Consider the following 27,017-nt stretch of genomic DNA (forward strand, 5'->3'; position numbering starts at 1 on the left):
CATATAATGTAAGTCATACACAGTATATTTATTAATCAGATGTTATATATTTGCTAAGAATGCAGTATATTTACATACATGTTGCTACTAAAACACAAGATTCATATTATATTGTGTGAGGCAATCCACCCTCCCACACAAACACACACATTCAGTGTCACGCACTACTTTCGGATCTGGCTCCATTGTTTTTTTTTTTTTTTATTAAATTTATTTGGTTTTGAATTTGAAAAAAAAAATTATGAAGGTGTTATGTGTTGAAAAATCCTGTGTGACTGAAATCCAGTGTGACTTACCCACTGATAGAGCAAACTGTGTCAGGTATTCACCTCTATTTAATTGTCTATAACTCTGTATTGAAATGAGATATGAAGACATAATAAGTAGAAAAATATGGGCCTGAGACTTAATTCTTTCATTTGGTGTGACGTTTATTCCATTGTAATGTATCAGGCGCAAGAAACAGTTAAAAGAGTGACAACATATCCCACTCTCCCCTACGGAACTTTAAATGTCAAAGTGTCATTTTACTAGAGATATATATAACCAAGTTCTTGTGGCATTGGTTTGGTACCCTCCCTCCCTGTCACAGTTCAGGATCTTTCTCAGTTGCTATCTGTCTCTCTTTGGGGCGTAGGGTGGCCTGTTGTCTGTCCTTTGATCCTCTTGGATTTCTGTGGGGTGAACCTTTCATGATTTTCTTCCGAATAGCCCAGTGTAGCTGTTATTGGAGGAGTGTGTCTCACCCTAGTGTGTCATCTACCGGTAGGATAGTTAAAGCTAATGATAAACTGTCCTACCCGAACCTTGAGTTTCAACCTTTCTACCTGAAGACTGTTAATCTTGGTCTCTCGTCTTTAACAAGGTAGGAAGTCAGACTTTTAGAATTTGGTAAGGGTAGGCATGGCAGAAAAACTGGGACTTGTGGCTGCTACAGATGAGCCCAATGCCTTGAATATTCTCTCTCTCCTGGAACGTGTGGCTGGGATCATTGACAATGTGCAGGCATGTCAGCAGCGCATGGAAGAGAGACAGCTGGAGTTGGAGAACAATGTGAAGACCATCAAGGAAGATGTAGTAAAGTTGACCAAGGAGCACACCACTACCAGTGGTACTGTGGAAAAACTACTGGAGAAAACACAAAAAGTTAGCTGCCACATTAAGGATGTTCGGGTCCGTGTAGAAAAGCAAAATATACGTGTCAAGAAGGTAGAGGAAACACAGGCTGAGCTGCTAAAAAAAAACAAGTTCCGTGTGGTAATATACCAGGTAAGGCATCTGAATTCTGGCCACCTGTAAGTTATGCATACAACAGGGATCCCCAAAAAGATACATGTTGCAACTAAGGAAGAACCTTAACTAGAAAAGTCACATAATGCATAAATATGCACTATGTTATTTTCTAGTTAAGGTCCTCCTTATACTGCAATTGAAAAAAGTAACAAAAAAGATGTGACAGATACTGTACCTTTGAGGGTAATTTCTACTGGTAATAACTTGGATATGTATCAAATGATTAGATTATAAACCAGAAGTATGCTGACCAACAGTGATATAACTAATATTGAAGTTATATAAAAGTTAAATAATTGGGCATCCTTTAATTCATTACATTTTAGTTTATTTAGTTGATTACAGATGTTAAATGATAAAAGATATATTTTCAAAAATAAAATGTAACTCATATATGAACTATGAATTATATTTTAATATAAAGAAAGTATTAATAACAGTAAGTTGCTGAATTATTTGACAGTAAGTTTTAATTATGGCGTGAAGGAAGACACAGTCTGACATCACTGTCTGTGTAGCAATATACCATATAAATTAAGAGAATATATAATACATACATTATGGCTTAGGTTAAGGCGACATTAAGATATTAAGTATTATATAATTATTAATAAGCATTATTTAATTAGCCCTGCCATGTTACCATAGGTACTGTTATTTTATAATTAGTTAGATAAAATAATATTTTAATCTGAAGAAATGCTGTTATGAAATGAGAACAAATTACGCATCATGATACTGAAAGAAATGAAGGTTTACTATAACAAATTTACAAAAAGTGAAATAAGGTTTACTATAACAAGTCAGCAAAAATAGTAGATAATTATTTATGTCACACATAAATAATACCCACTACAAAACATTTACATTAGTAAAACCTGCTGATTTTAGACAACTTGCATGTATCTTAGTAAAGGTTTAGCTCATATTTTAGCAAAACCCAGTAAAAAGATAAAAGGAGTAACTATGTTGTTTTGTTAATGTAAATGTTCATAGCTGTTTATGTATTAACTGTGTTTTAAGGAAGTGCTACATGCATGCAACAGCTGACATACACGTACAGGGTTATTCTGAGAGGTTAGTCTGTGAAGACACATGTCCTAATATAGTGCTATCTGCTGTGAGTCATTCTGGGTTGCTGCACTGAAACCACCTGCAATTACTGATCAGGGCTAGGCTATCAATAGCCTAATATCAAACACGATTCACAAGCTGACATTTTCAAATTTCAAATAATTTTGATTAATGGCACAGGACAGATGTTTGGCAATCGTTTGAGCCTCAAAAACCTTCAAAGATTTGTATCTATTGGCCATTTATACTGGAGTGCTACAGAAAATTCCTCAGTTTGCTTATGGACTAAGACAAAATAACTGCTGCAGCAAGAAAAAAATATTTAGGCCATCAAAAAAGGAGGTTTAAGACACTGAAAAATATAAAACAGATAACATATAAACTGTGAGATTATGATGAGGCTCTGTGACTAAATTAATTCATTTTTATTCAGGTTATATTCGGAAATATGTTTTCTTTTAATAGAATATACAACCCCGATTCCAAAAAAGTTGGGACAAAGTACAAATTGTAAATAAAAACGGAATGCAATGATGTGGAAGTTTCAAAATTCCATATTTTATTCAGAATAGAACATAGATGACATATCAAATGTTTAAACTGAGAAAATGTATCATTTAAAGAGAAAAATAAGGTGATTTTAAATTTCATGACAACAACATATCTCAAAAAAGTTGGGACAAGGCCATGTTTACCACTGTGAGACATCCCCTTTTCTCTTTACAACAGTCTGTAAACGTCTGGGGACTGAGGAGACAAGTTGCTCAAGTTTAGGGATAGGAATGTTAACCCATTCTTGTCTAATGTAGGATTCTAGTTGCTCAACTGTCTTAGGTCTTTTTTGTCGTATCTTCCATTTTATGATGCGCCAAATGTTTTCTATGGGTGAAAGATCTGGACTGCAGGCTGGCCAGTTCAGTACCCGGACCCTTCTTCTACGCAGCCATGATACTGTAATTGATGCAGTATGTGGTTTGGCATTGTCATGTTGGAAAATGCAAGGTCTTCCCTGAAAGAGACGTCGTCTGGATGGGAGCAAATGTTGCTCTAGAACCTGGATATACCTTTCAGCATTGATGTTGTCTTTCCAGATGTGCAAGCTGCCCATGCCACACGCACTAATGCAACCCCATACCATCAGATATGCAGGCTTCTGAACTGAGCACCGATAACAACTTGGGTCGTCCTTCTCCTCTTTAGTCCGAATGACATGGCGTCCCTGATTTCCATAAAGAACTTCAAATTTTGATTCGTCTGACCACAGAACAGTTTTCCACTTTGCCACAGTCCATTTTAAATGAGCCTTGGCCCAGAGAAGACGTCTGCGCTTCTGGATCATGTTTAGATACGGCTTCTTCTTTGAACTATAGAGTTTTAGCTGGCAACGGCGGATGGCACGGTGAATTGTGTTCACAGATAATGTTCTCTGGAAATATTCCTGAGCCCATTTTGTGATTTCCAATACAGAAGCATGCCTGTATGTGATGCAGTGCCGTCTAAGGGCCCGAAGATCACGGGCACCCAGTATGGTTTTCCGGCCTTGACCCTTACGCACAGAGATTCTTCCAGATTCTCTGAATCTTTTGATGATATTATGCACTGTAGATGATGATATGTTCAAACTCTTTGCAATTTTACACTGTCGAACTCCTTTCTGATATTGCTCCACTATTTGTCGGTGCAGAATTAGGGGGATTGGTGATCCTCTTCCCATCTTTACTTCTGAGAGCCGCTGCCACTCCAAGATGCTCTTTTTATACCCAGTCATGTTAATGACCTATTGCCAATTGACCTAATGAGTTGCAATTTGGTCCTCCAGCTGTTCCTTTTTTGTACCTTTAACTTTTCCAGCCTCTTATTGCCCCGTCCCAACTTTTTTGAGATGTGTTGCTGTCATGAAATTTCAAATGAGCCAATATTTGGCATGAAATTTCAAAATGTCTCACTTTCGACATTTGATATGTTGTCTATGTTCTATTGTGAATACAGTATCAGTTTTTGAGATTTGTAAATTATTGCATTCTGCTTTTATTTACAATTTGTACTTTGTCCCATCTTTTTTGGAATCGGGGTTGTATTTTAATACTGGTGTAATATTATTTTCTTTGAGTTTAGACTACCAACCTGTGTTAAACTGTATTAAATGTATTGTAAAATTTAGCATGGGTCACAAATCACAAAGACATATGTTTGTTTTAATGCTTCTTTTGAGTGCCTCTTTTTTTGAAACCTGTATTACTTTACAAAGGGAAGTACATTGGGATGGTCTTTGGCATGGGAGTTTTTCCATGGTCTCCCATGTTCATGTAGGTTTTCAAGTCAAGTCAAGTCAAGTTTATTTGCATAGCGCTTTTAACAATAAACATTGTCGCAAAGCAGCTTTACAGAATTTGAACGACTTAAAACATGAGCTAATTGTATCCCTAATCTATCCCCAATGAGCAAGCCTGTGGCGACGGTGGCAAGAAAAAACTCCCTCAGACGACGTGAGGAAGAAACCTCGAGAGGAACCAGACTCAAAAAGGAACCAATCCTCATTTGGGCAACAACAGACAGCATGACTATAATATTAACAGTTTTAACATGAAGTCAGTTTCGTTGATGTTATAAACTCTTCACTGATGGAAACTTGAGTACAAAACTGTTCATGACAACTGCAGTCCTAAAGTTAGCAAGTCAACTGTAATCCTCAGCCATAAAAGCATTACTGTAAGAGTCCAGAGCGTCCTCCAGGTGTGACTTTCAACTGTCCTCATGGGGCCGTCCTCCATAGGAGCGATGTGATGAGACTCCAACCAGACATACGTAGGGGATCAGGATGGATCAAGCAGGTCCAAGGAGCAGAAGAGGTCAGCATCTCGATCCCAGGACAGATTTGGGGGGGGGGAGAGAAAACACAGGTTGTTAGGTATGCCCAATGTCACCTGAATAAGTAGGAACAGTATACATATTGCACTGAGTACAAGCAGGGACTCCGGCAACTAACTATGACAACATAACCAAAAGGGGAGAGCCAGAAGGTAACACAGGCATGAGGGAGCCCCGTGACATAAAGCAGCCAGCCACTACACCGTCAACAAACTCGAGTGAGCAAGCGAGTGGGGACTGACAGCATCCATACATCCCAGTTTACCAAAACACGCTATGTCTGAGGACCCTCCAGATCTACACCTTTACCTCATAAACACCATTAACAAAAGGATAAACAGATATGTTTTCAGCCTAGACTTAAACGCTGAGACTGTGTCTGATTCCTGAACACTACTTGGAAGGTTGTTCCATAACTGTGGGGCTTTGTAAGAAAATTCTCTGCCCCCTGATGTAGACTTCACTATACGAGGTACCAGCAGATAGCCTGCACCTTTTGATCTAAGTAGGTGTGGCAGGTCATAGAGGACCAGAAGTTCACTCAGGTACTGTGGTGCGAGACCATTCAATGCTTTAAAGGTCAATTTATAATCAATACGAAATTTGATTGGGAGCCAGTGCAGTGTGGATAAGACGGGTGATGTGGTCATATTTTCTAGTTCTAGTAAGGACTCTTGTTGCTGCATTTTGAACTAACTGGAGCTTGTTTATGCACTTATTGGAACATCCAGACAGTAAGGCATTACAATAATACAACCTGGAGGTAACGAAAGCATGAACTATTTTTTCTGCGTCACGTAGTGACATTAAATTTCTTATCTTAGCAATATTTCTGAGATGAAAGAAAACTGTCTGGGTAATGTGATCAATGTGAGTTTCGAATGAAAGACTGGGGTCAATAATCACTTTGTGGTCTTTTACTGCTGCACGTGAAGAAACAGAAAGGCCATCCAGAGTTACTGTGTAATCAGAAAACTTTATTTCTAGCTGCATGTGGTCCTAGTCCAAGTACTTCAGTCTTGTCGGAGTTAAGCAGAAGGAAATTAATAAGCATCCAGTGTCTAATGTCCTTTACACATTTCTCAATTCTATTAAGCTGGTGTCTCTCATCAGGTTTTGCAGAAACAACTGTGTGTCATCAGCATAACAGTGGAAACTAATACAATGTTTACGAATAATATCACCCAGAGGTAACATTACTTTACAAAGGGACAGTTTAGAAAGAAAGAAAAAGAAAAGAAAAAAGCAGTGGACCCAAGACAGAACCTTGTGGAACACCAAACTTTACCTCAGTACGTCTAGAAATATCACCATTTATATCAACATACTGATAGCGATCAGTTAAATAAGAGCTGAGCCAGGAGAGGGCCGTTCCCTTAACTCCCACAACATTTTCTAGTCTATCCAGAAGAATGGAATGATCAATGGTATCAAATGCTGCACTAAGGTCAAGCAACACAAGCAGCGAGACACAGCCCTGATCAGACACCAACAGTAGGTCGTTTACTACTTTAACCAAAGCTGTCTCTGTGCTATGATTAGGTCTAAATCCTGACTGATACATTTCATGGATGTTATTCCTATGTAAATATGAGCATAACTGCTGTGCCACAGCTTTTTCAAGGATCTTGGAGATAAAGGGGTGGTTTGATATTGGCCGATAATTGGACAGCTGACAGGGATCAAGGTCAGGTTTTTTAATCAGGGGTTTGATAACTGCTAGTTTAAAGGATTTGGGTACATAGCCAATCGTAAGAGAAGAATTTATTATTTTTAGAAGCGGTTCAATTACTTCAGGTATTATCTGTTTGAATAGACGTGTAGGTAAGGGATCTAGTACGCAAGTTGAGGCTTTTGCTGCCGAGATTAATGAAAGTAATTCAGTTTCTCTTAGGGAAGTTAAACATTCTAATTGATGATCTGATACAGTTATATTGTTAACTACAGGGTCACTTACATTGTCTGACCTTAAATTAGTAGTTTGGATTTTTTGTCGGATATTCTCAAATTTGCCATTAAAAAAAATTCATGAAATCATTGCTACTACATACTACAGGTATACATGTGTCTATAGTGGACTTATTCCTGGTTAATTTTGCTACAGTATTAAATAGGAATCTAGGATTATTTTTTTTATCTTCTATTAGGGAGGAGAGATATGTTGATCTCGCAGCACTAAGAGCTTTTCTATACTTCAGGAAGCTCTCCTTCCACGCTAATTTGAACACTACCAATTTTGTTTGACACCATTTATGTTCCAATTTTCAAGTGGTCTGTTTTAATGTACGAGTGTCATCATTATACCAGGGTGCTAATTTTTGTCTCTGACCATTTTCCTTTTAAGAGGAGCTACATTATCTAAAGTATGGCGGAATGTTGACTCTAAGCATTCACTTGCCTGATCAAGTTCTGCAGGGGCTGACAGTGACCCAATCAAAGTTGATAACTCTGGGAGATCATTTATAAAACTCTGTGCAGTAGTTGACTTGAATGTACGTTTAATACAGTAGTGTGGTGAAGTGCATATATTATTACTCAGACATAGTTTGAATGAGATGAGATAATGATCTGAGATAACTTCAGACTGTGGAAGTATAACTATATTTTCTACGTTTAACCCAAACGTTAGTATTAGATCAAGGGTGTGACCACCATTATGGATCGGTCCTATGACATTCTGATTAATCCCTACTGAATCTAAAATTAACACAAACACTGTTTTTAAAGGGTGTTCTGGGTTATCAGAGCGAATATTAAAAAGTTCTGACAACTAAAGCTTTGTCTAAGGAAATAACCAGATCTGAGATAAAATCTGCAAATTCAGAAAGAAACTCAGAATATGGCCCTGGGGGCCTGTAAATAATACGTAATGGAATTAATTGGGTAGACTTATTTTTCGAGGCTACATACATTATATGGAGTATGAAGAACTTCAAATGTATTAAATTTATAACCAGGTTTTTGTGTTACACCTAGATAATCATTATAAATAATCGCAACTCCTCCTCCTCCTCTGCCAGTTAGATGAGGCTGGTGTATATAACTGTATCCAGGAGGACTCGCTTCATTTAATGCTATATATTTATTTGGCTTAATCCATGTTTCAGTTAAACAAAGTACATTAAACTCCAGATCAGTAATGAGTTCATTAACCATTAGCGCTTTAGATGTAAGAGATCTAATATTTAATAGCCCCACCTTTAGATCAAATGTGCTGGCAGCAGCTGTACAGTCAGTATGATCTAATTTTATATTGATTAGGTTACTGGAACAAACTCTCTGAATATTTCTACCTTTTTGTTGAGCTTGGAGAACAGACACAGTCTTGATGTAGTGAACCCTGAGTGACAACTCTGTGCATCTAGCAGACGGTCGGTTTAGCCTATTCGTCTGCTCCCTGGCCTTGGCTCTGGATTGTCAGAAATTAACTAGGCTTGTTCTGAGACTATGACCTATGCTGCAGGAAATGAGAGCAGCACCTTCCCAAGTGGGATGGATACCGTCCCACCCTAACAGGCCAGCAGTGCCCTCAAAATTAGCCCAATTATCTATAAAGCCCACACTGTTTTCAGAGCACCACCTGGACAGCCAGCAGTTCAGCGACCATAACCTGCTGTAAGCTATATCGCCACGCCGCATTGGGATGGGGCCAGAGCATACTACAGCATCGGACATTGCCTTCGCTAATTTAAACACCTCTACAAAGTTACTCTTAGTAACCTCAGACTGACGAAGGCGTATATCATTAGCTCCTACATGCATAACTATCTTTGAGAACCTGTGCTTGCCTCAGACCCTAAGATTACCTGCTACGTATGTCTGGCACCCTGGCTCCCGGTATACACCTGACTAAAGCTGCTGGTGCCCTTAAAGGCTGAGCTAATTTCATGTGCCGTATGATGGAGACCCCTATAACCAGAGCTCTTTCAGATTTCTCAGCGGGTGCATCACTAAGGAGAGCAAATCTGTTTGACATGTGACGCAGAGAGGAGTGGTGCTCCCGTAGGCGAGCCTCAGCGGTAGCTTTGGCTGTACGCTTATGACGCTGAGTCGTCACCCATTTGGCCCGCTGTAAGGGCTTTAACGCCAGAGTTGGGGGATTACTAACTCCACCTAGGGCATCCAGACTTTTCTCTACAGAAACTACACTGTTCTCACGCTCACTGACCTTCTCTAAAGCCTGGACACGCGCTTCTAGCACTGTATTCTTCTCCGTCAGAGAGCTAACTAATCTGTACTTATCACAAATAAAGCTATCGCTAGCGATGGAGGAAGAATGACTAAACATCCTGCACTCAGCAAACTGAACACTGAACTGGGTTTTCTATGTATTCCCCAGTTTCCTCCCACTATCCAAAATATAGAGGCAGGTGGATTGGCCAAGCTAATTTACCTTTATGTGGATGAGTGTGTGAAAGTATTTGTGCATGGTGCCTTGCAATGGACTGGCATCTCATCCGGGTTTAATTTTCCTGTCTCACAAGCAGTGTTGCCAGGATAGGCTTTGTATTCACTATGACCCTGAACAGAATAAAGCAGTTGCTAAAGATAAATGAATAAATGAATTATTGTGTACTCCAGGTCTAAGTTTAAACTTTTGCTTAATTTCTATAAAAAGAGGAAGTAAAATAATAACAGAATGGAAGAGATTTGCATGACTTTTTTTATTAATATGCATTAATAATATTAGTAATATTAATATCAATGTTAAATATAGTCATATTAAATATAATTTTCTCATCTCATTATCTGTAGCTGCTTTATCCTGTTCTACAGGGTCGCAGGCAAGCTGGAGCCTATCCCAGCTGACTATGGGCGAGAGGTGGGGTACACCCTGGACAAGTCGCCAGGTCATCACAGGGCTGACACATAGACACAGACAACCATTCACACTCACATTCACACCTACGGTCAATTTAGAGTCACCAGTTAACCTAACCTGCATGTCTTTGGACTGTGGGGGAAACCGGAGCACCCGGAGGAAACCCACGCGGACACGGGGAGAACATGCAAACTCCGCACAGAAAGGCCCTCGCCGGCCACGGGGCTCGAACCCGGACCTTCTTGCTGTGAGGCGACAGCGCTAACCACTACACCACCGTGTCGCCCAAATATAATATTATTAATTATTATTATTATTAGGGGCGGCACGGTGGTGTAGTGGTTAGCACTGTCGCCTCACAGCAAGAAGGTCCTGGGTTCGAGCCCCGTGGCCGGCGAGGGCCTTTCTGTGCGGAGTTTGCATGTTCTCCCCGTGTCCGCGTGGGTTTCCTCCGGGTGCTCCGGTTTCCCCCACAGTCCAAAGACATGCAGGTTAGGTTAACTGGTGACTCTAAATTGACCGTAGGTGTGAATGTGAGTGTGAATGGTTGTCTGTGTCTATGTGTCAGCCCTGTGATGACCTGGCGACTTGTCCAGGGTGTACCCCGCCTTTCGCCTGTAGTCAGCTGGGATAGGCTCCAGCTTGCCTGCGACCCTGTAGAAGGATAAAGCGGCTAGAGATAATGAGATGAGATTATTATTATTATGTAGTTGTCTAAATGCGTTTTATATTTGGAAAAGGTGGATGGTGAATTAGTTATATAAAAAACATTCAACTGATAATTTTGCTTTGCTTCATCTTATTTTCAGTAAAGTAAGATGATGTAAGTAAGTAAGTCTGATTTGGAGATCAATGTCTAAAACTACCATTTTGATAATAATAATAATAATAATAATAATAATAATAATATCAGCCCTGCGATAACCTGGCGACTTGTCCAGGGCGTACCCCACCTTTTAGCCCGTAGTCAGCTGGGATAAGCTCCAGCTTGCCTGCAACCCTGTAGAACAGGATGGAGCGGCTAGAGATAATGAGATGAGATAATAATAATAATAATAGGCGGCACGGTGGTGTAGTGGTTAGCGCTGTCGCCTCACAATAAGAAGGTCCGGGTTCGAGCCCCGTGGCCGGCGAGGGCCTTCCCGTGCGGAGTTTGCATGTTCTCCCTGTGTCCGCGTGGGTTTCCTCCGGGTGCTCCGGTTTCCCCCACAGTCCAAAGACATGCAGGTTAGGTTAACTGGTGACTCTAAATTGACCATAGGTGTGAATGGTTGTCTGTGTCTATGTGTCAGCCCTGTGATGACCTGGCGACTTGTCCAGGGTGTACCCCGCCTTTCGCCCGTAGTCAGCTGGGATAGGCTCCAGCTTGCCTGCGACCCTGTAGAAGGATAAAGCGGCTAGAGATAATGAGATGAGATTATTATTATTATGTAGTTGTCTAAATGCGTTTTATATTTGGAAAAGGTGGATGGTGAATTAGTTATATAAAAAACATTCAACTGATAATTTTGCTTTGCTTCATCTTATTTTCAGTAAAGTAAGATGATGTAAGTAAGTAAGTCTGATTTGGAGATCAATGTCTAAAACTACCATTTTGATAATAATAATAATAATAATAATAATAATATCAGCCCTGCGATAACCTGGCGACTTGTCCAGGGCGTACCCCACCTTTTAGCCCGTAGTCAGCTGGGATAAGCTCCAGCTTGCCTGCAACCCTGTAGAACAGGATGGAGCGGCTAGAGATAATGAGATGAGATAATAATAATAATAATAGGCGGCACGGTGGTGTAGTGGTTAGCGCTGTCGCCTCACAATAAGAAGGTCCGGGTTCGAGCCCCGTGGCCGGCGAGGGCCTTCCCGTGCGGAGTTTGCATGTTCTCCCTGTGTCCGCGTGGGTTTCCTCCGGGTGCTCCGGTTTCCCCCACAGTCCAAAGACATGCAGGTTAGGTTAACTGGTGACTCTAAATTGACCATAGGTGTGAATGGTTGTCTGTGTCTATGTGTCAGCCCTGTGATGACCTGGCGACTTGTCCAGGGTGTACCCCGCCTTTCGCCCGTAGTCAGCTGGGATAGGCTCCAGCTTGCCTGCGACCCTGTAGAAGGATAAAGCGGCTAGAGATAATGAGATGAGATGAGATAATAATAATAATAATAATAATATCAGCCCTGTGATAACCTGGCGACTTGTCCAGGGTGTACCCCGCCTTTCGCCCGTAGTCAGCTGGGATAGGCTCCAGCTTGCCTGCAACCCTGTAGAACAGGATAAAGCGGCTAGAGATAATGAGATGAGATGAGATCACCCCTGCGATAACCTGGCGACTTGTCCAGGGTGTACCCTGCCTCTCGCCCATAGTCAGCTGAGATAGGCTCCAGCTTGCCTGCGACCCTGTAGAACAGGATAAGCGGCTACAGATAATGGATGAATGGATGATAATAATAGATGCATTTCCATAAGAAACTGCGCCTGTGATTGCACCACAGTGCTAAATAAATAAATAAAAATAAAAAAGAGGAGTTACAGCTCATGATGAATGGACATACTATGTATTGGGTGAGTTGTAATGGTCGGACATTATTGAGTCGTCATGGTCGGAAGTTACGCTGGCGCTGCTCACCGGCTTGTTGTTTGTTTATCGTCATTTCTTCTAACTTGGCAACATTATCTGAGTGGATTATATTGTTTCACTGACTCTGGACTTACTTTGGATTAAAACCCTCCTCCAACTACAAGTCGGACTAACCTGCAGTTCCACAAGTAACTCTCGCCCGGGCCACGCTGTCTCCAGCCTAACTCGAGCCCTCTCTGCTGTGATCATTGCAGATTCCCTCGCGTACGAATGTGTAAGTCTCACCTTCCTCATTTTGTGCGCTTGGTTTGGCCTTAGCATCCAAATCGGAGTTGGCAGTTCCCCCCTGCCTGTAACGATTGTTTTGCTATTAGCCTAGCTATCTGTAATATCAGGCAGTTGGCCTATCGAGGTTTTCTAACCTGGCTGTTGAGCTCCGCTGGTTTTAACGTTAACCTGGTGATCCATGGAGAGTTAACATGCGTCTTCTACCCGCAATTAGCGTCCTCGTCTCTCTCAGGATTTTGTGGATTATTATCACTGCCTGTGACTCCCACATTGCGTCGCATTTCATGATGGATTTATCATACTCTATTAATGAACTGCTACCGTCTGGTGTCCACAAACTACTCTTCACGTTGGGCATCGCTCGTCAGCAGCCCCGGTATATGCACCGGAGCTGCCGTCGCAAATTCATCAAGCACTCTTCCCAAACTGACGGCGCCATCCTCAGTCTCATCTCCTCTCGTTCGTCGATTAGGCGACGCGTAGAGGCTGGAATACACCCCCAAAATCTCGCTGTGCTGCCGCTGTCTGATTTCCCTACTGCTATTACTCCTACGGCCCCTATCCCAGTGCACTGGACTCCTCGCCACCTCGTCAAAACATACCGCTTAAGTGCAGGAAAAAACGTGGCGAATCTTCGTCCGCTGAACTTTTATGGGCCAATCTCGTCTGAACAAACATTGCAACTACCACCAGTTAAATTTGCCTTGTTAAATGTTAGGTCTGTAGCAAATAAGACTTTTATCCTCAATGATTTTATCACATCTCGAAAGCTGGACTTTCTTTTTATTACTGAAACATGGCTTAGGGCTGGCGATTTGTCCTCTTTTGTTGAACTATGTCCTCCCCACTATGGCTTTTTTTTTTTTTTTTAAACTCTCCTAGGGTATCAGGCCGTGGTGGTGGTCTGGCAACAGTGTTTAATAAGCTGTTTAAGTGTAGGTCTTTGCCTAATCAAACTTACTCTACTTTTGAAGTTCAGTTATTGTTGATTACTGCATGCTCTCCAATTCTTTGTGCTTTAGTGTACAGACCTCCTAAAGCCACTAGTGGTTTCCTAGAAGAGTTCTCTGACCTTTTGTCCTCTATGGCCTCTCGTTCTGAGAAGCTACTTGTATTGGGAGATTTCAATATTCATGTGTGCTGTCCCACTAAACCAAAAAGTCAATGACTTTTTAAATCTGATTGATTCCTTCAGTCTAACTCAGTTAGTATCTGGCCCCACACATATGAGAGGTCACTCACTGGACCTGGTTTTATCACTGGGTCTCTGTACTGCTAATGTTGAAATCACTAACACTACTGTGTCTGATCATTACCTGATTGAATTTGAGTCCTTTTGGCCTACTCCCACACTCCTTCCTCTTCAACCCCATCACCATGCCCGCTCTATAAACTCTGCCACAGCTGCTCATTTCTCTGATCACTTTGAACTCACTCTCCCTGTCTCTCTGAACCTTTTGTCTTGTGACACTGAAGAACTGGTCTCTCTTTTTAATCAATCCTGCTCCCTGACCTTGGATCAGGTAGCCCCTTTAAAATTAAAGCGCCCTAAGACCAATATGACCACACCCTGGTTGAATGACTCCACACGCGCCCTCCGTCGTACCTGTCGGAGGGCAGAGCGAAAGTGGAAACAAGATAAACTACATGTCTCTTATGAAATTCTTCAACAGCGTTTAAAAATTTATCAACTCTCTGTTAAGGAGGCAAAGGCTGATTACTTTGCCCAGGTGATAAATGCCCAGGCCCACAGGCCCAGGGTACTTTTTAAAACGATAAATTCATTCCTCAATCCTGCTGTAAACCCTGCTGATACATCAATTACCTGTAAGGAATTCTTAGAATTCTTCATTGAAAAAATTGACAAGATCAGACTTAATATCTCACCAGTAAACTCCCCTCCGCCAGAGACCCATGAGCCAGTCAGCCCTCTTCAGCTCTTCTCTCTGGTATCTGCCTCTCAGCTCTCTGATATAGTGTCTCATCTGAAGCCTTCCTTTTGCCCCTCTGACATCATGCCCTCCAGACTCTTCAAGGAAGTTTTTGGTATACTCTGCCCAATTGTATTAGCTATAGTAAACTGCTCCCTAGCTAACGGTATCTTCCCCTCTAGTCTTAAACACGCAGTAGTTCAGCCACTACTAAAAAAGCTCTGTCTGGACCCCAATGACCCTAAAAACTTTAGGCCCATCTCTAAATTACCCTTTCTCTCTAAAATCTTAGAAAAGGTGGTTTTTCAGCAGCTCTCCTCCCACTTAAACAACTTTTAATATTTTGGACAAATTTCAATCTGGTTTCAGAGCCCTTCATAGCACAGAGTCTGCACTACTCAAAGTGCATAATGACCTCTTGCTTGCAGTTGATTCCGGTACATGTGCCATTCTCCTCCTTCTAGATCTTAGCGCTGCATTTGACACTATAGACCAGGGGTGCCCAATTTCTTCGCCATGGTGGGCCAAAAGTGAATATTGTTGGTGGGCCGCGGGCCAAACATACGTGAAACATGTACTACCACCTTAAACCTAATCTAAATGTCATATTGTAAACAAGATGTGAAGAGCAAATGTCATGTATGTATACAATATCTCACAGATGTGAGTACAACCTTCTCATTTCTGAAGACATTCAATTATGTCTTTTCACTGAACAACACTAAACAAAAGCCACCTTGACACAATGAAAAGTAGTCAATGTACAGGTCAAGCAACAATGTACATTTATTTCACTAATGAAGGCTTACTCAGTGGGATACATGAAGTCTGTCTTTGTTTTTTATAAGTTTGTTAATATTAGGCTGAAGCTGGCTGACTGACAGACACATGATGTCATGTAAATGACTGTTAGACAGAGTATTTCTGTGCTTGGATTTATTCAAATTCATGATGCTGAAGGCCTGCTCACAAAGATATGTGCTTCCAAATAGGGAGAGCATCATCTGAGCATGTTTACGAATCTTTGGATACTGAGCTGGGACAGATTTGTAAAACTCAAGCAAAGATAGCTCTTTGTACAGATTGTGAAGGTGTGAGTTACACTGCAATTCCAGCAATTCCATTTGGACCTCCTCACTCACTGTGTCAACATCAACAGAAAATGGATGAGCAAATAACTCAAAGGCAGTTGAATTTTCTTTGAAATCCTCAAAGCGACTGTCAAACTCATGGACAAGGTTGTTGAGAATGTCAATGTACTTGGGTGCACTGTCTTCCATCCATCCAACTTCCTTCAGGCAGGGAAAATGTGCCAAATTGTCTGTATGAGGACAAAATCACAAAAAAAGAGGAACAGCATGAGATGAGTGAAGCATATAAATACAAATAACTTGCTAGGTCATTTATGATTTTGTTATTCTGACAGCACGGATATGGTGAAATATGGACTCGTTTTTATTTATTATTACTCTCTTTATTTTTTATTATTATTACTGTTATTACTATTATTGTTATTATTAAAATCTATTAATATTTATTAATTTATGAAGAGTCATAGGCGTACCTGTTGAAAGATGCCTGATGAGCAGCAGGAGTTTTTGCTTGAAGGCTCTGACATGGTCGTACAGCTGGGTTATTATCTGGTCCTTTCCCTGGAGCTGGAGATTTAAAGCATTCAGGAGCTCTGTAATGTCCACCAGGAATGCCAAGTCAGAAATCCAATTTCTATCCGTGGGCACTTGAATGTTGCTCGTCTTTTGGGCTTGAAATGCTCTGATCTCCTCACGCAGGTCGAAGAAGCGCCTCAGAACTTTTCCACGACTTAGCCATCGTACCTCCTGATGGTACAGCACATCGCCGTACTGCGCATCCAACTCATCAAGCAAGTTCTTAAATTGACGATGTGACAGTGCTCTGGAACGTATGTTGTTGATGATTCCGACGACATCTTTCATTACGTCCTGGAGTTTGATTGATTTGGCACATAACTGTTCTTGGTGTAAGATGCAGTGGTACTTCAAAACCCGCCCTCCACACTCGCTGACTTTATCGGACACCAGTCTAGTGAGGCCTGATATCTGCCCTACCATTGACGGAGCACCATCGGTAGTAATGCCTGCCATTTTTCCCCAATTCAGGTTGTTCCTCTCCACAACCCGTTCCACAGCAGAAAATAAATCTACACCCCTTGTTGTCCCTGGTAGTGTTTCAAGACCAGCCAACTCCTGGGTCACTTCAAAATCGTCTGTAACACCACGCAAAAACACCATCAACTGTGCAGAGTCGGATATGTCGGTACTCTCATCACATGCAATTGAGAAAGCAGTGAATCCACTCGTCTTGGTCTTGATTTGCTCGCGGATGTCATTCGCCATGTCCTCCATTCGCCTGGTAACGGTGTTTCTCGACAAGCTGATCTGTGAGAATGCCCGTGTCTGGCTGGGACAAACAGACTGTGCAGCCAAATTTAGGCATCTTTTCACGAAATTGCCACAAGAAAACGGGTTTCCCTCTTTCACTAGTTCTTCGGTGATGAGGTAGCTGGCTCTTGTAGCATTTTCCTGAGCGGCTGACGGCTGTAGCAGAGTGCGTTGCTGTGTTTTAAGCTGTGCTAGCAACTGGTTAGCCTTTGCTGTCCTGTCAGTGCCTTGGAATTTAAGAAACTCTGGATGTTTTGTTACATAATGTCGGCGAATGTTGTATTCTTTCAATACGGCCACCTTCTGCTTACAAATTAGGCACACAGCCTCCGAATTAATTTCCGAAAAAAAATGCTCACTTTCCCACGAACTTTTGAATTTTCTCTTGTCTGTATGCCACTGTCTATCTCTCACAACTCGCTCCATATCTGGTCTCCTAGCAGCCAGCCAGCGATCTTCTTCATCATCAACCCACCCACCCCCTCCCCCCAGAAACTCAAGAGCGCCCCCCTATTACATTAGGTATGAGCAGTATAACTCTGGTCGGAGGGTGAACTGCAGCCAATTAATTGACGGCGCGAGAGATAGAAATGCTCCAAGGTGGCAGAGGCATAAAGGGCGCGGGCCAAATTGACGGAGCGAGAGATACAAGGTGGCAGTGGCATAAAGGGCGCGGGCCAAAAAAAAAGCTTCGCGGGCCAAGTTTGGCCCGCGGGCCCCAAATTGGGCAGCTCTGCTATAGACCATAACATCCTGTTGGCGCGCCTACATGATAAAGTTGGATTGCAAGGCCCAGTCTTAAACTGGTTTAGGTCCTATTTGGAGGATAGAACCTTCTGTGTCAAGATTGGTAACCAGTCTTCCTCCTCAGCCCCAAATAAGTATGGTGTCCCACAAGGGTCCATTCTAGGCCCCCTGCTCTTCTCTCTTTACATGCTGCCCCTAGGTTCTATTCTCAAGAAGCACAACATTCAATATCACTGTTACGCTGATGATACTCAGCTCTACCTGCCCTTCAGTCCAAACTGCTCTTCCACCATCAACAATCTGTTCAGCTGTCTTGAGGACGTTAAATCCTGGATGGCACACAACTTTCTACAACTAAATGAAAGTAAAACTGAAATAATATTATTTGGTTCATCCCCCACTGTCACCAGCCTTGGCAATGCTCTTCCTCCTCATCTACCAGACACACAGAATGTAGTCAGAAATCTGGGCGTTCTGCTTGACAGTTCGCTAACTTTTAATAAACAGGTTAATGCTGTGGTTAAAGGCAGTTTCTATCAGCTGAGGACCGTAGCAAAGTTAAAACCTGTTCTTTCCCCTAAAGATCTGGAAATAGTCATCCACGCATTCATCTCCTCACGCTTAGATTACTGTAATTCCCTTTACACAGGCATGTCACAATACAACATTAATAGACTTCAACTGGTACAAAATGCTGCTGCCAGGCTTCTGACTGGCACCAAGAAAGGGGAACATATCACACCAGTCCTAGCCCAGCTCCACTGGCTTCCAGTGAGATACAGAATTGATTTTAAAATTTTACTTTTTGTTTTTAAAGCACTTAATAGTCTAGCACCACCTTATATTTCGGAACTTTTGATTCCACACTCTGCACCCAGATCACTTAGGTCACAAAATCAATCACTCCTTACCATCCCTCGCACACGCCTCAAAACCCGCGGTGACCGTGCTTTCTCTGTAGCTGCTCCAAAGCTCTGGAATGCCCTCCCGCCATACATTAAATCCTCCCCTACAATTGCCTCTTTTAAATCCAATCTGAAGACTTACTTGTTCACACTTGCTTTTGAGTCAAATTGAGGTTTTGTTTTGTTTCTTTTTGACTCCCTTATTATGGTGCTATTGCCGCGCTTTCAGTGATTAATGTAAATTTGTGGGTCTGATGTTTCAGACTATTATTGTTTTTATCTATGCCTTAGCTAACATTGTGAAGCACTTTGGCTCAACCCCTGTTGTTTTTAAATGTGCTATATAAATAAATGACTTGACTTGACTTTTGAGCTACAAGATGAAATGTTACCGAGCAGGGTGACTTTGATTCCAAAACTCCATGTATTTCTATGGGCCAAAATACTCCATTCATTTCAATGGGACAAAATGACAGGAAAACAGGAGAATGAGTGCATCTTTCCAGCAGCTGCATACAAACACACTATTTAGAAACAGGGTGGGAAGCTGGAAATTTGAAGCTGGTTTGGGGCCAATATCTCGAAAACTGGAAGAAGAAGCATGACAAAAAAAAAAAATTATCTGAGGGATAAGATTAGATCTTATAGATGGATTTCTATAAGAAAATGCTAATGTGAATGCAATGTGAATTTCTAATGCAATGTGAAAATGCTCATGTGAATTTCTGTGAGAAAATAACGTGAACGTGGATGCTAACACATTGCTCTACAAAAGAAAGGTTTGACTTCCCTATCACCTGTTGGATGAGCAATAAATATCATTTAACAAGACACAGAACATTGCTTCTCTAATACTGATGACCCACTGACATTCTGGCACACATAGGCAGACAACACACACTGCTATTAAAATATTATTCAGTCGATGTTAAAAATGCACTGACCTGATTTTTGATGGCTTGACCATATGACTTCTGTAGGTATGACACATGTGTACCACCATAAGGAACCCATCCATAAGTGCAATGTATCTCAAAAACACTTGACTACCAGACAACAACATTTGTATTTTTCATATAAGATAGATGGATTTTTATCCAGTGATTATTTAGAATTTGCATTTTAAAAAATAACGCGGGATTATTTATGAACACATTTTACGGAAAATATTCACAACAGTTTTATACAAAACTAATGAATCTGGTTTTATTAGTCCACTAGCTTGTTGCACAATTGACAGGTTCTGTCATGTAAGGGCAACAGACGGCTGTCAGTGCAGTAAGAGTTTTATTGAAAGCACGCTAGCAAACAGATCCAAAATGGAGACAAAGGCAGAGTCAAATGAAGCACAGACAGGATATTAGAGGTAATACAATACTTCTTTCAGCTGCTACCATTAGGGGTTGCCACAGTGGATCTGCTCCACGTAGGTTTTACACCAAACCCCCTTCCTGATGCAACCCTCCTCAGACAATCCAGACTAAGTATGCACTGCTTTTTATAGTCCCAGTGGCTGGGTATTATACTGAATCTGCATGTCTTTGAAATGTGGGGGAAACCAGAGCACCCAGAGGGAACCCACGCAGACACAGGAAGAACATGCAAACTCCACACAAAGGCCCCTGTCAGCTGTGAGGTTTGAACCCAGAACCTTCTTGCTCTAAGGCAACAATGCTAACCACTGCACCACCATGCTGCCTGCAGGTAATACAATTCTCAAAGCCCAAAAACACAAACAGGGTCAAACCCAGAAAAGCGATACAAAATGCAAGGCTTTCACAAAGTCTGTGTTACTGAGAGTCCTTATATGTACAGTATGCACTGTGATTGAGCTCTAATCAGGGACAGGCACATGCTGGTTAGTCCTAATGGGGTCTGGCTGCACTCCAAGCTCCAAGACATGTGGACATGAAAGATGTAACCAGACAAGTGTTTGACGTTTGAAGTTTGATATTCAATTGTAACTATATAGTAATGATGAAAAGTGAAAGTGCTTGTTCTTGCTGTCCACCAGACACCCAACAGAGTCACACCATAATAAATGTCATGGTGTTGTTTCTGATGCATGGCATGCCATGTCAAAGAAAGGAATAAATATATATTCCGAACTGTGATGCGTATCTCATTATTGGTCTCACTGTCACAAGACAATACAGCAATTTATTGATGTGAAATACACTACACTACACAATTTGATGGTTCATATTATTACTCTATTCAAGTTGATTTTGTGCCCTTGCAAATATTTTGCTCATGCACTCATTAGGAGCTCCGCTTTTAGGCAGTGCCTAAATATCTGTATTGATCTATTACATGCCTAATGCTAAATTTAACCCTACACTAGTTTGTCCCTTTCCCCTTCCATAGTTCTGGTATGAATGAATTAATAATCTCATCTCATTATCTCTAGCCGCTTTATCCTGTTCTACAGGGTCGCAGGCAAGCTGGAGCCTATCCCAGCTGACTACGGGCGAAAGGCGAGGTACACCCTGGACAAGTCGCCAGGTCATCACAGGGCTGACACATAGACACAGACAACCATTCACACTCACACCTATGGTCAATTTAGAGTCACCAGTTAACCTAACCTGCATGTCTTTGGACTGTGGGGGAAACCGGAGCACCCGGAGGAAACCCACGCGGACATGGGGAGAACATGCAAACTCCACACAGAAAAGCCCTCACCGGCCACGGGGCTCGAACCCAGACCTTCTTGCTGTGAGGCAACAGCGCTAACCACTACACCACCGTGCCACCCCTTGTCTATTATTGAACTTGTAAATATGACGAGAGTGAAATCGATTAGAAGAAAATTAGGCACATATATAATTAAACAAACTTTCAAAACTTGGAAAATATTCACCAAGTCGCTTAGCTAATTATATGGTTCGGATCAGTGGTAGATGTCTAATCAATCTCATGTCAAAACATGTAGATTGCATGATAATTGTTTGATTTTTGAGAGTTTAAAAGAAATAAAAGCAATCAATAGTGGAAAGACTCTTTTAAACAGCCAGCATAAGAAATGCTCAGAACTGGGAAAATATGGTTTATTTACAATATGGAAATACATGCTTCATTTCAGGAAACTTACACGATTGTTTTGATGCCAAAAATGTGTAGAGTTGGTGGGATTTTTTTGTTTAAAAAACAGACAATAACTTTAAAACTCAAACTTTTAAATGGAGAATAAACCTCCCCAGTTACAGTTTCTTCTTCTTGAGGACGGTTACAATAGTGAAATGTGTCTCCCACACAATACGAAACAAATCAATGTTCATGAAAATACATTATGAATAATATAAATAATGTGAAGACAAAACAAATCAAATAATGACTAGATATATTTTTAACAGAAGTGGGATAAGCAAAGCACGTTGCCGATATCCGAGCACCTCAATCATTGTAATGATAGGTAGTTTATGTATTGCCTGTAGGTGGCAGTATAACAGATGATACCTGAGGGACAAGACAGGGAGTAAGACGATGTGTATAGATGTACGTAGATGGCACCAGACTAGTTGCTTACAACAGTTTCTTTTCTTTTAAATAAGAAACATTACAATCATGGACACAACCATTAGGCAACACCTTGGTTCCAGCCAGGTTCTGGGTCCCCAGAGTCCTTCCCACAGTTCATATGTGTTCCTGTATATACGTGTTGATAGTGAACTCGACAAACTGTTTGAAAATATTCCAGCACGAAAGTCATTAGCACACTAGCAACTTCTTGCTACCTGGATAGCAAGTGAGACATTTTGCTTTTTCAAACTACTTTATCAGCTTGAATTATGACAAACAATATATCCTCTGAAAAACAGGCTTTAATTAATTTTCAGGGGAGCTTAAATCATGATATAGGTAAATTTCCACCGGTCTTAGCACTGAGGAGCATGAAGGAATGCCGACAGCCATGTTGAAAAAACAAACTTGTCCAAAGGGGTTGCACTCCAGGAGTCTGCCTAAATTGCCACTAGGGACATAAAACTGCCTTGATTCATTGTCCATGGGAAAATTAGTGATTAAACATGGCAATAAACTGAGCAGACCTATCAATTAGCTGTATACAAGCACACTACTCGGGCAAAAGATGGATGAGTTAAAATTGGTTTGGGGACAATATCTCAAAAATTGTGAGAAGAAACTATCAGAAATTTAAGGGAATAATGTTTGGTTTGGCTGTTGTGAGCAACAGATCCATGTTCCACTGAACTGTATCATTTCTCCCTGTTGTGGTTGTGAGCCCTGTGTTGGCTCACTAGTCCAATTGATGACCCACAAACTTTGGGACATCTATCACAAGGATAACTTCCAGGTGCTGATGTTCTTTCCTTTCAGCAATGGTGATATTCCTTAAGCTCTTTGACCCACCTCTTTCTCAAACTTTGTTACACCACTCTTTACTGCTGTTCTCCATTGGGCCTAACATGGAATTACTTAACTAAGGCCTTCCAATGATAACCTTTGCCTGCCCCTGTTACCAATCCCTGTTGCTATTGGACTTGACACAATTTGTTGGCTGCAGAACAGCCTGTGCACAGTATGATTGCACAGGCCCACTAATACTCTCTCCTTCCTACCAGCTCATTCACCGCGTCTCAGAGGCTGAGCACATGCCAATAGAATTGCAGCTGGTTGACCTTCATATTCCATAATATAATAGCGAATAATAATAAAAAAAATTGGGGGGGACAATGTAATACTAACTAGAGCTGCATTTCCACAAGAAAATGTGAATGTGATTGCTCTGCTGTGCAAAAAAGATGAGTGCGATTCATGGCAGACAGATGTGTGTGTCGGGTGAGTTGGTCCAAGGTATGAAAGGAAGTTTGATATCTTTCTGATGAAACTTGCCCAAGCAGGAACACTTTGATTCCAAAACTCCATTCATTTGAATGAGGCCAACAATAAATTGCAGTCAAAAAGGGATGGACAAAAAGCAAGAAAAAGATGAGTACAGGTCATATGCAGTTTCTTGGTTTTCTTGGGTGAGTTGGCCTGAGGTGTCACATTAAGTTTGGTAGCTCTCTGATGAAGCATGACTGAGCAGGGCGACTTTGATTCTGAAACTCCATCTATTTCAACGTTTATCTATTTAAAAACAAAGACAAAAATGAGAGTATGAGTGTGTGTTTCCAAAAGCTGTATACAAGCACACTATTCCTACACAGGGTAGATGATTTGAAGTTGGTTTGGGATCAAAATCTCAATAATTGCAGGAGAAGAAGTGTTGCGAAAAAATGGCCTGAATAATAATAAAACAACTACAGAACATGCAATTTCTTAATAATAATAATAATAATAATAATAATAATAAACAAAAATATTCTTTTTACAACCCCGATTCCAAAAAAGTTGGGACAAAGTACAAATTGTAAATAAAAATGGAATGCAATGATGTGGAAGTTTCAAAATTCCAAATTTTATTCAGAATAGAACATAGATGACATATCAAATGTTTAAACTGAGAAAATGTATCATTTAAAGAGAAAAATTAGGTGACTTTAAATTTCATGACAACAACACATCTCAAAAAAGTTGGGACAAGGCCTTGTTTCCCACTGTGAGACATCCCCTTTTCTCTTTACAACAGTCTGTAAACGTCTGGGGACTGAGGAGACAAGTTGCTCAAGTTTAGGGATAGGAATGTTAACCCATTCTTGTCTAATGTAGGATTCTAGTTGCTCAACTGTCTTAGGTCTTTTTTGTCGTATCTTCCGTTTCAAATGTTTTCTATGGGTGAAAGATCTGGACTGCAGGCTGGCCAGTTCAGTACCCGGACCCTTCTTCTACGCAGCCATGATGCTGTAACTGATGCAGTATGTGGTTTGGCATTGTCATGTTGGAAAATGCAAGGTCTTCCCTGAAAGAGACGTCGTCTGAATGGGAGCATATGTTGCTCTAGAACCTGGATATACCTTTCAGCATCGATGGTGTCTTTCCAGATGTGTAAGCTGCCCATGCCACATGCATTAACGCAACCCCATACCATCAAAGATGCAGGCTTCTGAACTGAGCGTTGATAACAACTTGGGTGGTCTTTCTCCTCTTTAGTCCGAATGACACGGCGTCCCTGATTTCCATAAAGAACTTCAAATTTTGATTCGTCTAACCACAGAACAGTTTTCCACTTTGCCACAGTCCATTTTAAATGAGCCTTGGCCCAGAGAAGACATCTGCGCTTCTGGATCATGTTTAGATACGGCTTCTTCTTTGAACTATAGAGTTTTAGCTGGCAACGGCGGATGGCACGGTGAATTGTGTTCACAGATAATGTTCTCTGGAAATATTCCTGAGCCCATTTTGTGATTTCCAATACAGAAGCATGCCTGTATGTGATGCAGTGCCGTCTAAGGGCCCGAAGATCACGGGCACCCAGTATGGTTTTCCGGCCTTGACCCTTATGCACAGAGATTCTTCCAGATTCTCTGAATCTTTTGATGATATTATGCACTGTAGATGATGATATGTTCAAACTCTTTGCAATTTTACACTGTCAAACTCCTTTCTGATATTGCTCCACTATTTGTCGGCACAGAATTAGGGGGATTGGTGATCCTCTTCCCATCTTTACTTCTGAGAGCCGCTGCCACTCCAAGATGCTCTTTTTATACCCAGTCATGTTAATGACCTATTGCCAATTGACCTAATGAGTTGCAATTTGGTCCTCCAGCTGTTCCTTTTTTGTACCTTTAACTTTTCCAGCCTCTTATTGCCCCGTCCCAACTTTTTTGAGATGTGTTGCTGTCATGAAATTTCAAATGAGTCAATATTTGGCATGAAAGTTCAAAATGTCTCTTTCAACATTTGATATGTTGTCTATGTTCTACTGTGAATACAATATCAGTTTTTGAGATTTGTAAATTATTGCATTCTGTTTTTATTTACAATTTGTACTTTGTCCCAACTTTTTTGGAATCGGGGTTGTAATTGAAATATTTAATTTTTATTAATGTGACATTTTAAGTTGCACTAAAATATATACTTTTTACAGGGTGATACTGAGGTCCCAGCTGTAGCAGACCCAAAGGACTCCCCAAAAGGAGCAGCTGGTGGGGAGTCATCTGTGAACCCAGCTGTACCTGAGACCTTAATTCCTGACTCAGATGAGGAATACATGGTTGTTGAAGAGGCTGACTCCACAGCAGCCAAGTTGAAGAAGACTGGCCTGAAGCGCATTGAGAGTCTGAAGAATACCTTTTCACGTGAGAACATGACTAAGACCAAGGAGAATCTGGGAACCAAGGTTAATAAGCTGGGTGAGCGCATTGTGACAACTGAGCGTCGTGAGAAGATTCGCCTGTCAGGTGAACGCCTGAAACAATCTGGAGAGCGCCTCAAGGAAACCATAACCAAGAATGTCCCAGCAAAGCTGAACCTGAAGAAAGAGAGAACTGTAGCTGAGGGTCAGGAAGGGGCCGAGGGTACCACAGAAGGTGTAGTGCCTATTCCACCACCCAAGGGGCGTAAAACCAGTCCAGATGTAGCTTACACAGAGCCCACACCAAAGAAGGAAGGAGCAGAAGAGGGCAAAGCAAATGACACAGAAGTGCCAATGTGTGACAGGAAGGAGCTTTCATAAGTGGCAAGTCAGTAGACTCAAAGGAATATTTGCAGGTTTAGGTCATTTGGAAATTTACAGTTCCTGATGAGAAGGCTGATGATAGACTTATAGCACCTGGTGGGAAATGCTCGGGCCAGTCACAGTTCTAGCAGCCCTTGTGCCATAATATTATGGTAACCTGAAGGAATGAATAAGAGAAGTCATTTGGAATAAACATAGGATTTAGCTATTTTTACACTTAGATGGACTTAGACAAGTTACTTGGTTTAATAAGGGATATTTAATGATTAAGCTGAAAAAAGTCAGAGGAAATGAGCACACTGGGGGTGTTGGATTACTCTTAACCTACTCTAGTGTTAAAATATTCTAGATTGTGCATGCAACATTATGTATGTGTTATTTCCTGTGCTCCTTCATTGTACTTATCTTTTACTAACCTTGATAATATTGCCTAGCCTTGAAATAAACAAAGTCAGCTCAACAGGTGGTTTGTAAGATGTCTTCTAAAAATGACAACTGTACAGTTAGGTGTAAT

At 41.2% G+C, this 27,017-nt stretch overlaps 1 protein-coding gene across 1 annotated transcript; it reads left to right on the plus strand.

Annotated features, from left to right (window-relative positions):
* Positions 1-593: 593 nt before the first annotated feature.
* Positions 594-27,017, plus strand: cavin4b (caveolae associated protein 4b). Its single transcript, XM_060920457.1, has 2 exons — positions 594-1,269; positions 25,913-27,017. The coding sequence occupies exons 1-2, from the start codon at positions 904-906 to the stop codon at positions 26,498-26,500; spliced, it is 954 nt and encodes a 317-aa protein (XP_060776440.1). The 5' UTR covers positions 594-903; the 3' UTR covers positions 26,501-27,017.

The sequence above is a fragment of the Neoarius graeffei genome, chromosome 5 (assembly GCF_027579695.1).
Source record: "Neoarius graeffei isolate fNeoGra1 chromosome 5, fNeoGra1.pri, whole genome shotgun sequence".
Classification (NCBI taxonomy): Eukaryota; Metazoa; Chordata; class Actinopteri; order Siluriformes; family Ariidae; genus Neoarius; species Neoarius graeffei.

What these genes read in the sequence shown, in the direction of transcription:
- cavin4b (XM_060920457.1), top strand. Translation starts at nt 904, where the DNA reads ATGGCAGAAAAACTGGGACTTGTGGCTGCTACAGATGAGCCCAATGCC. An exon ending in TCCGTGTGGTAATATACCAG is followed by an intron (nt 1,270 to 25,912) that starts GTAAGGCATCTG and finishes TACTTTTTACAG; the next exon opens with GGTGATACTGAGGTCCCAGC.